Below are 11600 nucleotides of genomic sequence, written 5' to 3'. Positions count from 1 at the left end.
TTTTCGGTGACAATAACTAACTAATAGCTAATAATCATTAAAATGTTAGAACTGTATAAATAAGTTATCACTGAAGAAGGACTGTGTCATGAAATTTACTCCTTTACTGCATCCCTGCTGGCATTCTAGCTGATGGCTAATTGGTTTTAATGTAGTTTTGTTTCATGACGCTTTAATTTCATTTTATTGTACACACAGTATATATATTTTTTGAAGGTGGCAAGCAAGATCGTGTTTGAACCTTACCTTTTTTTTTTAATAATACTGAAGGCGACAAGTTCAGCGTGTAGTCAGCCTTTCTCCCGATGTTAGCCGGAATAAGCTCTCCCACTCCTCTTTTTTTACTTTCTTTTTCTCACTCGCTCACTCCTAACCCTCGTGAGGATGAGCCGCGTGGAAAATGGATGAATGGAATAACACAGTGCTGTACTGTTCAGTAGCAGTAGATCTAATTTGGTTCCGCTTTTGTTTCCAGGGGAACGTCTTTACAGAGGCTCCAGAAGAAGCAACCAGGAAGTATAGTAAAGGTTCGTCGCTCCCTTTCAGGATAAAAAGGTACAAATTACAGGTATACGGATGTAAAATTATTTAGGACGTATGCTTAATTACTATATGTATGTATTGTTACAAGCTTGAGATGTGTAACAGCAATATTAATAAAAACGTAAGCGTAGATTGGCGAGGTAACTGGACCTGACTCACAAAATAAACAAAAACATCATGACAACAATAGTTTTAAAACATTTAGATTGTTATAAAATGCCCATATTCATTACTACATTCATTACGAAGTCTTCCGAATTGGAACAAATTAGCCATGGGACAATGTTAGATTCTGATGGAAGAAGCTAAAACAAAACGGTGTCATGGTATTTAAATTAGAGCTATAAAATCTATTCTTTTGGAAAATATGGGTAAAAAAAATGCAACTTTTTTTTGCAACTTATAGTATATTTGGTACATTAATAAACTTGTTCTATGTTAATTTTAAATAAATAAATCCATACATGCGTACACACACATTCATACATTGTCATCAATGGTGAGGTATTTTCAGACCAGACCTGCAGGGTCCTCATGTGGTCCTTTGGCTACTGGGTCGTTACAAGCACCATGTTGAAAATTCAACAACAAACTAAAGTATTTACAAATAAACTTTTCTTCTGTTGGACATATTTAAAGTTAAAAAAAAAAAAACAGAATCACGACAAAACAAGAAAATATACTGTCCCCTCCAAAGGTATTAGAAGAGCCAGGTCAATTCCTTTATTTTTGTTGTATGTTGAATACATTTGCATTTCAGATCAAAATGAATGAATATGAGACCCAAGTTCAGAATTCCAGTTTATATTTCATGCTATTTCCATCTAGATGTGTTAAACAACAAGACAGAACACCTTTTGTTTGAAGCAACCCACTTTTCAAGTGAGCAAAAGTATTCGAACAGACATTATGGAATTAACTTAAAATGAATAACTTTTCATATTTGGTGGCATAACCCTTACTTGCAATAATTGCATCAAACATGTGAGCCATTGACCCCACCAGAGTGCTTCTTTCATTCTTCATTTGAAATGCTTTTCCAGTCATTCACTGCAACCTCTTTCAGTTCTTGTTTGTTTCTGGAGGGTTCTCCTTTCATTCTCCCCCTAAGGAGTTAAAAGGCATTCTTGATGGGGTTTTGTTAGAGTGATTGACTTGGGCAGTCTCAGACCTTCCACTTTCCCCCCACTGATGGAGTCCTTTGTTGTGCTGGCAGTGTGTTTCGGCTCATTTTCTTGTTGCATGATGAAGCTTCTCCCGATTAGTTTGGATCGATCCATCCGTTTTCAACACCACTTATCCTGGTTAGGCTTGCGGGGCGCTGGAGCCTCTCCCATCTGACTTGGGGCAAAAGGCAGACTCCACCTTGAACCGGTCGCCAGCTGACAACCATTCGCACTCACAGTTCACAACGTGACTGAGTGGGAACTGAACCCACTCTGCCTGCTCCCAAGTCAGGCGAGTGTACCACTTCACTGACCCAGTTTGGATGCATTTTTCTGTTAATCGCCTGACAAATTAGTTTTGTAGATGTCAGCGCTCGTTGTGCTGCTACCATCATGAGTTACATCATCTATAAAGACGAGTGAACCTTTTCAAAAAGCATTTATGGAAGCCCAAGCCATGGCATTCCCTCCACCATGTTTCACAGATGACCGTGTGTGTTGGATCATAAACTGATCTTTTCTATCTCCATACTTAGTCCTTAGTACATATTATTGATACACTGTTCATGCAAATCACTGGATTTCCCCTTTAAGCATTCAATCTAGAAACACCCATCTGTCACCTTCTAATACTTTTGCTCACTTTAAAAGTGGGTGGCTTAAAACAAAATGTGCTCTGTCTTGTCAACACATCGCAGATGTAAATACTACCATGAAATAAAAGCTGGAATTCTGAACTTTTGTCTCATATTCATCATTTGATCTGATACCCAAATGACTTCAGTATACAATTTACCTTGTCGTTCCAATGCTTTTGAAGGCCACAGATGATGTGCTGTCAAAAGAAAAAAAAATCATCTAGATAACTTCCCTTTTCTTCTTCTTTTCCTTTCGGCTTATCCCGTTGCTCGCATTAGCTCGTCGTTAGTTATTTATTTTCTAAAAAGTGGTCTCGACTGTCATCAAAAAAATAAAATCATTTAACATAGGGGTGTCGAAGTCATTTTTGTCGCGTGCCACATTGCAATTACAGATTCCCTCAGATGACCATTATGAATGTGAAACCATGAAAATCTTTCACGTTATCTTATTTACAAATTTATGAGCTAGTTTCGTAATCACAAATCAAGGGTAATGGGTTTTTGAACTATTGCTGTTTTTTTGGGCACAGAATGTTGCTTGCAATATCTCAACGTTATCATTTATGACATGACAATTTGAAGCTTCGGTACAGATTTCTTTAAAAATCATGAAAGTTGATACTCATAATTTTCCTTCGCGGGCCACATGAAATCATGCGGCGGGCCAGATTTGGCCCCCAGGCCTTGACTTTGATAGCATTGATTTCACAGATTTAGATAAGTTCCCTATTCTGTAGTTAAAAACTATCAACAAGCTTTGAGCATCTGATTTGATTTCTTCAGTAGGCCAGGAAATGATCTGCCCTGTTTTTGAGAAGAATTTAATGCCATGAGCAGTAGGTTATTAATACTGTAGTTCCGTCACACACTGGCACATTTGTTAATATTTTCCTAAATTTCAATTTGTATTGTCAATAAAACAAAAACAGGTCCAGATTTTCATGCTGCTGTTTTGTAATCAGCCCTTTTGCGTACTTGCATTGCCGCCCCTCCTCCCCGCTCAGGTGTGGAAGAGAAAAAAGGCAGCTTAGCTCTCCTTATTGACATCAAAGAGGTCGATTGTTGAATGTGACTGTAGTCTTTGCAAGCACCCCATCATATTGCTGCAACCCCAAGACCACCACAAAAGAAAAAAAAATATTACCAGTAATGGAGAGTGAAGCTCTTGTTGAAAACTTGACTTTTCCAACGGCGTTTCCCTATAGTAATCAGATCATCCGTAGAACAAAAAATAATGGCCTGTAAGTGAGGGATCATCATCAATTTGTCATCACTTTTGTCTTTGTTTTGTTCACATACACCAGAGATGGCTGAGTTTCATTTTTAGCGGGTCATCCCAGATGATTCTTGTCCGCCTCCAGTTTCCTTTTTATTTTTCTTCTGGTCCAATATCCTTTTCTTTGCATCCACCTTAATATCAAACTACTTTTTGACTACAGCCATGGTGCAGACTTCAGGTTATACTGCATTGATCACAGACGCTGTCAGTTCCTCTGCGACTTCCCTTCCTTCAAGACAGTCGTCTGACATTAATAACAATTAAAAACTCAAGGGCTGAGTATTAGTATACAGTACCTGTATTTATTGAGGTATCAATTTGTTTGCCATCGACACTCCAACCGAAAGGATTTGAAAAAAGTGTTTTCCCTGCCTCCACCTCAATTTCTGCCACTGAAATTTCTTCTTCTCATCGATTTCATTTTAAGGAGTCAAGCAGAAGGATAGGGGGGCGTGGTTTATGCAGATTGCAAATCGCAGGTACAAGCCCGTGACTTCAAATGAATTTTGAGTGACTAACATACGCAATTCGGTGAGAAGAAAATTGGCCGACGAGCACGTGTTATGAATCTGACGGGTTGGCGCGCATGCTGAACTTGTGTGTGCATCTCCTATTAGTGAATGAGCCCCATTGCGCGTTCCAATTTCTGGCCAAGCTGTGCTCAATTTGCTAACTCAGACATCTAGTTTGTCCTTGGGAATGATATGAAATCCATATGTGAACCAATTTTAAAATGTCATTTATTTCAGGTAAAATGGAGGGGACGTCAAAAGGTGATGTGCCCGATCGGCCGCCTAATGTTGCTGCTCAAGTTCCCTTCCTTCACCTGTGCAACACTTTAGAAAAAATTCAGAAGTTGAAACTCCGCCCAGAAAAGTCCAAAACCCTTGGGGATTTTATTGAGTCGTGGAGAACATTTCATCACGCCCTGCATAAGGATGGGCCCAAAACGACAGACTCTTTCTACCCAGCAATGCGCCTCATTGTTCCCTCATTTGAGCGAGAGCGACTGGCCTATGGCATAAAAGAAAGCATGCTAGCAAAACTTTACATTGATGTGTTGTGCCTCCCAAAAAATGGTCCCGAAGCCAACAAGCTATTGAACTACCGTACACCGACCACGTCTCCAGGAGAGTCTGGAGACTTTGCCGGCATGGCCTACTTTGTGCTGAAGAAACGCTGCAGCAGTCAGGGAAAGCTCACCATTAAAGAAGTCAACGATTTCCTTGATTCAGTGGCTACCAACAATGCAAGCAAGAAGAAAGACCTTGTGAAGACAAGCCTCCTGCACCTCATCACGCAGAGCTCTGCTCTTGAGCAAAAATGGCTCATTAGAATGATTCTGAAGGACATGAAGCTGGGCATCAGCAAGGAAACTGTTCTTCAAGTCTTTCACCCGGATGCTGGCGAGCTCTACAATGTGACCACGGACCTGGACAAAGTGTGCCAGCAGCTCCACAGTCCCTCTGTGTCTTTGAGCGAAGTTTCCATCAGACTTTTCTCTGCGTTCAAGCCCATGTTGGCCGCTGTCGCTAACATCCGCAATGTGGAAAAGCAGATGGGAAACAGCTCTTTTTACATCGAAACCAAGCTGGATGGGGAGCGAATACAACTGCACAAAGATGGCGATGTGTACAAGTACTACAGTCGAAATGCCTTTGACTACACGCAGCAGTTTGGTGGCTCTCCTTTGGAGGGTTCACTGACACCATACATCCACAACGCATTTCAAAACCACGTCTTCAATTGCATTCTTGACGGGGAGATGATGGCTTACAACCCAAGTGCAAAGACGTTTATGCAGAAAGGGAGCAAATTTGACATTAAGAGACTCATGGAAGACTCAGAGTTGCAGACTTGCTTCTGCGTCTTTGATGTCCTGTTAGTCAATTCCCAGAAGCTTAGCAAAGAAACGCTAAAGAAGCGTTATGAGGTACTGCAGACAATCTTCACTCCGGTCAATGGCAGGATTCAGATGGTGCTGAAAACAGAGGCTCGAACCATGCAGGATGTGGTCGATTCCCTCAATGATGCCATTGACAACCGAGAAGAGGGCATCATGGTAAAAGATCCGCTGTCCATCTACAAACCGGACAAGCGGGGAGAAGGCTGGCTGAAAATAAAGCCAGAGTACGTGGACGGATTGATGGATGAGCTCGATGTCTTGATCGTTGGCGGTTACTGGGGCAAAGGGAGGCGGAGCGGTATGATGTCCCATTTCCTATGCGCTGTTGCAGAAGCTCCGAAGCCCGGCGAGAAACCCTCAGTATTCCACACGCTCTGCCGCATCGGTTCTGGCTACACCATGAAGGAGCTGTATGACCTCGGCTTGAAGCTTTCCAAGCATTGGAAAGTTTACCGAAAAAATGACCCACCGGCCAACATCCTGTGCACAACTGAGAAGCCCGAGGTCTACATCGAGCCTTGCAACTCAGTCATCCTACAGGTGAAGGCGGCCGAGATAGTCGGGAGCGACATGTACAAAACCAACTGCACCCTGCGCTTTCCGAGGATTGAGAAGATCCGTGATGACAAGGAGTGGCACCAGTGCATCACTCTCGCCGAGCTGGAGGAGTTCCGCAGTAAGGCGTCGGGGAAACTTGCTTCGCGCCACCTACGTATTGACGCTGCCAACGAGCCGCAAAGAAAAAGGCAAAAGCTGCCTGTCAAATCCAAGAAGGTGGTCAGCATCATTGACCATTCCAAACCCCAGGATCTCTCCGGGGTTACCAAAGAGACGGACATGTTTGAGGACGTGGAATTTTGCATCCTGAATGGGACGGAGGATCACCCCAAAGCTGAGTTGGAGAAAGGTGTGGCCAAGTAAGTTGGACAATCATTTACAACATTCTAGGTCAAAGAGTGAAAGTGCTGTTTTATTTATTTCAGGTCTGGCGGCATTGTCGTTCAGAACCCGGGGCGAGATACTTACTGTGTGATAGCCGGATTGGAGAACATCCGCGTGAAGAACGTGATTTCGTCCAACCAGCATGATGTTGTGTGGGCCTCCTGGCTGCTTGAGTGTCTGGAGCAGAAACGAGTGGTTGCGTGGCAACCACGCCACATGATCCACATGTCCCCCCCCACCAGGGAACACTTCGCCAAGGAATACGACAGCTATGGTGACAGTTACTTCCTGGAAACTGACGAACAGCAGCTGCGAGAGGTGTTCAGGCGCATGGGACCGGCAGACACCTCGACAGTCGTCGATGTCAGCCAAGTTGAAGAGCGGTACGGCTGGGGTGACCTTCCCACCAGTATGTTCAGACCTTTCACAGTCTATGTGGATGATTATACGGACATCGGTGACCCTGAAACCCCCATTTCTGCAAGTTGTTTGGATATCAGAGCCCTGGAGATTCGTTACCACGGAGGGAAAGTGGTGCAGAAGTTGGAGGAAGGGGTGTCGCATGTGGTCATCACGACAGAAACGCGACTTGCGGATTTGAGGCGATTGAGGCGCAGCTTTCAAAAGAAGTTCAAAATCGTCAGGGACTCATGGGTGACCGATTCAGTGGAAGCAGGGCATCTGGTGAATGACGACAGCTATTTAGTTTGAAAAGTCTTCCCGCAAAAGCACTTTCCCTGGTGCCAGAAGTGGCCTGGTAAATGTTTAGAGATGTGAATTGAGGGATAACAATGTGGCGCTGCATGATTGGACTCAGTAGGTCAGCACATTTCTGGAGCTGTCACGACATACCGCCCACTTTCTTTCCCGTGAGATTTTAGCTTTTGTTGAAAAATAACAATCATTAAAAACCAATGCACGATATCGAGAGTAAAATAATTTAAACTTTTTTTTTTTGGGGGGGGGTACTGTTTGAAATTTGAAACTTTTAAATGATGCTGTTGTTTGTGCGAATGTAAAGTTTTGATTGCTTTTTCGGGTTTAGTATTTAGCTATTACAATAACTTTTGGGGCTACAGCTGCATTTTAAATTATTAAGATCGGAAATAACTATTGCTCGCAGCTGTGGAGGTTCTGTACCCACCGCTATTTCCCATAATGCAACTAGAACAGCCGATCTTGCATACAAATTTTAGAACCAATTATCGTTATATCCCTCCAGTTATCTAAGTCATGTATTTTTGCTTTGGCTCAAACTGGATTTTAAGTGTGAAATTGTTGTTTTCCAACACAGACCAGTGCTGTGTTTTTGATGTAATTTTCATTTTTTTTTTTAACAAAAATAAATATGGCAAATAATTTAAAATCTTTTTCCCTTTTCCATACCTTTTCAGCATATGCTCATATTTCAGGTAGATGCCTAAATACCACAAGGAGAGTTGTTAAAACCAGCAAAGCTCCCTGCAACAAAGACATTCTTGTGTTTTCTGTCATCCAAAATGTCACCATCGTGTCGTGGGACTAGTTGATATGTTATAACCTTCATTTCCTCAGCCCCCGGGGTGCTGCCTGTGGTGTCCTGGGCGTTGTTGGATATAAAATTGAATTTATTTTGGAGTGAAAAGGTTTCGACCGAGCCCGTAAGGCAAGGGTGTCTCAAGTCCAGTACATGGGCTATCTGTATCCCGTTGTCCATTTTTGTGGAGACTGCAATATGTGCGACAGCTCGCAACCCTCATTTTCTTGGACTCTATATACCGTCTTATGTCAGTTTCTTGACAGTCGTCCAGTCTCTGTCTTTGTATGCAAGTGTTACACAGCGCAGAAAGTGAGCCTCTTAAAGGAAGGGAATGTAAAGTGCCATGAACGTACTCCACAAATGAATTAAAAATGATGTTTTTAAATGATGGATTCACTTATTAAGGAAAAAAAATATATTCAAGGTTACCTGGGCCTGTGAGAAAAGGCTGAAATCAAGCGTTTTCTGCGAGTCTTTCACATCTGAGGAGATATTTTGGCCTATTCTTACTTGCTGAATTGTTTTAATTCAGCAAAAAAATGGAAAGGCCTGTTTAGGCTCAGAAAAAAATGGAAAGGCCTGTTTAGGCTCATGCCACTGCATTTCAATCGGATTCAAGTCTGGACTTTGACTAGGCCACTCCAAAGCCGTTATTTATTGATTGATTGATTGCATTTATTTATTTTCTTGAAGCGATTCAACAGGTGACTTGCTTCAGTTTGAGGTCACAAATTGATGGCTGAACCTTCTTCTTCAGGATTTTCTGTCAAAGAACAGAATTCACAGTTCCATCAACCACAGCAAGTTGTCCAGGTCCTTAAGGCGAAAAGCAGCCCAAGAACATCACAACAGCACCACCATGTTTGACTGTTGGTGTGATTGTTCTTTTTCTGAAATGCTATGCTACACTTAAGCTAGATGTAACGAGACACATGCCTTCTAAAGAGATTTAACTCTTATCTCGTCACTATGTATTGTATATATTCTGAAAAGTCTTGGCAATTATTCATTTTTTTTCCTCCTTGGAATTCTGCCATGTATACCATTTTTTTCCCCATCTCCTCCCTATTGTTGTGTCATGAGCACTGCAGTTCTTCAGAAGTTGTCCTGAGTTTCCTTGTGGCCTCCTGGAAGACCCATTGCTGTTCCCTTGGGGTAATTCTTGTAGGCTGGCCATTTCTGCGAATGTTCAGTCAGCACTTCCATGATTTCTCCATGTGAGGATAATGGCTCTCGCTATGGTTCAATAGAATCCTAAGCTTTAGAAATGGCTTTTGTAACCCTTTTCAGACTGATAGATCTCAATTACTGTATTTCTTGACTATTCTGAAATATCACTGGATGTTATCATTTTCTTGCAGATTTCACCAAACCAATTAGCTAAGATGAATTAAAGATTTAACAAGGGGGTTATTACTTTTTTCCTCACACAGGGCCAGGTAACTGAAATCACCATTTAAACCGTATTGTCAGTCCTTGTCCTCCATAGCTCGTTGCGACATACAATTTACAGATTCTCAAACAGTCAGAAGAGTTTTACGACAAATCTAAATGCAGATAAGGTATCCAAACATGGAATTACTTTGTCACCAATGAAAGTCTTGCATTCCCTCACAAACTCAATGCAAAATTTTCATTTAGAAAGCAAATATTTTGTTGGCTTTATATAAATGTGCTCTAAAATGGTGCTTGATTACATAAGCGATTCCACTTCTGCCCTAAACATTTCACCATAGCAAGATTCGTATACACGTAACAATTGTGAGAGGAATTGAGTCTTCTATACACGGGTTACAAGTACGTCGTGCTTGAGAATGCGCAACTCACAAATGCTTCTCCCACACCAGACTATTTCCAGGTATTGCAGAATTCTGTATGACTGTCAGGCCTTAATTAGAGGTATTGAAGTAGTATTTACTTCTGCACGGTCTGTGTGTGTGTGTGTGTGTGTGTGTGTGTGTGTGTGTGTGTGTGTGTGTGTGTGTGTGCGTGCGTGTGTGTGTGCATGCATGGGGCCGGTGTAGCAGAACTGTTGAGCCTAAGTCCAAGTTCTGTTCTTAAAAAACAAAAAAAAATGCTGAAAGATGGAAAATCTCAATGGTAAAAATGTCAGAGTGTGCTTAGCAATGGGAGCGAACTCACTAAAGTACTCTGGACCTGATACCAAAGCAGGTAAAAGCAACAAATATACCGTGCACAAGTCACAAAACGACAGACCTTACCTGACAGTGTGAATGTGAGTTTGCACTGTAGTTGTCTATCTCAGTGTGCGCTGTGATTTTTTTGGGGACACATCTTAGGTTGTCACTGATAGTGTTGTTATACACACGCCTGCCGTTTTGTGCGGGCAGCGTGGGATCGATATCTGCCCTGCGACTGACCGACTGGTGACCAGTTCAGAGCGTAGGCCGCCTTTTGCCCGAAGCCAGCTGGGATAGGCTCCAGCTTTCCTGCAACCCTTGTGAGGATAAGCGGCTTGGATAATAACATGACATGACACATCCAAGTTGTTGTCAGCCTTTTGGTGGACTAGGTACGTCCATCTTTTAGTTTGTTCTGAACGCGGTAGCTCGTTTTTTAACTTGGTTGTCGAAGTATGACCATATTGACCTGTTGTCTGAACACAAAGATAATTGCACTTTTGTAAAATTTTACTTTAAATGCTGTGCCATATTTTGTGTGTTTGTGATGGTTGCTGATGGTGCGCACGGATTAAATTTTGATTATTATTTTTTAAACGTGGAAGGGGCATGTGCAATTTTCTTGCGTTTGTATTCAATGACAATAAAACGAAAGGTTGGCCTCTCTTCGCTGTTGTTCAACAGATTATGTCTGACTGGACCTGTGGATGTTTACGATACGTTCCTGCGTGGCCTCCTGCGCGTGAAGGGGAGCAGTCGTCTAGTTGTCAATAAGGTCAGCAGAAGCCGTTAAGTGAATGAACCGCTTGTCTTCCTCTTAATATCAGGCTAGCCTCCCCGACCAAGAATTTTAAGGCAAATTTAATTTCATTTTGGGGTGGATTTCTGTTTTAAATCGCTTTACCTATCAATCTGTTTTTACTTTATTTCAACTCATCTCTATTTGTATGTGTAATTGTTTTGTTCATCTGTACAATGATTGAAAATGCTCAGTACATTTATTATTATTAATACAACAACAACAACTACTACTACTATTACTACAATTATTTTTGCTGTTTTGTTATCAAATTTCCAAGTAGTCATAACTGCTTTTCTCCTAGCTGCTCAAATGTGGCTAAGTCGAGAGAGTGCATTCATGCAAAATCTGTGTTTCAACACATCTTTGCAAACTTGCAGTTTTATATTAGTTAGGATATGTATTAGGGTGGCTACTGCTAATTGAGTTTACCATCACCTTTACTTTATCAAGAATTTGTAGAACCTTCAACAGCAGCAGTTTACAGTTGAGCACATTTGATTTCATGGTTCATCATCGGGTCTCAGTGTTCAACCATTGTTATTATTATTTTTTTTAGAATAACATATCTAAAACCCTTCAACAAACAGATTCATTTACGACACCGGGACTACAGTATTTTCGTCAAACTAGTAGCCTTAAGTACGTGCATCGTGTAAGTGTT

General features: G+C 41.7%; 1 protein-coding gene across 4 annotated transcripts; it reads left to right on the top strand.

Moving 5' to 3' along the window:
- Positions 1-418: 418 nt before the first annotated feature.
- On the top strand, positions 419-8361 carry lig4 (ligase IV, DNA, ATP-dependent). Of its 4 annotated transcripts, XM_061837116.1 has the most exons (4): positions 469-555; positions 4057-4108; positions 4379-6452; positions 6519-8361. In XM_061837116.1, exons 3-4 carry the CDS (start codon positions 4384-4386, stop codon positions 7186-7188), a joined length of 2739 nt encoding a protein of 912 aa, XP_061693100.1. In that variant the 5' UTR covers positions 469-555; positions 4057-4108; positions 4379-4383; the 3' UTR covers positions 7189-8361. The 4 variants fall into 4 exon arrangements, with proteins under 4 accessions (XP_061693082.1, XP_061693100.1, XP_061693090.1 ...); XM_061837098.1 differs by lacking the exon at positions 4057-4108 and having other exon boundaries at positions 419-555; XM_061837106.1 differs by lacking the exon at positions 4057-4108 and having other exon boundaries at positions 470-568.
- The last annotated feature ends 3239 nt before the right edge of the window (positions 8362-11600 follow it).

This window comes from Syngnathoides biaculeatus, chromosome 2 (assembly GCF_019802595.1).
Source record: "Syngnathoides biaculeatus isolate LvHL_M chromosome 2, ASM1980259v1, whole genome shotgun sequence".
Lineage (NCBI taxonomy): Eukaryota > Metazoa > Chordata > Actinopteri > Syngnathiformes > Syngnathidae > Syngnathoides > Syngnathoides biaculeatus.
This window is presented reverse-complemented; position numbering and strand designations above follow the sequence as displayed.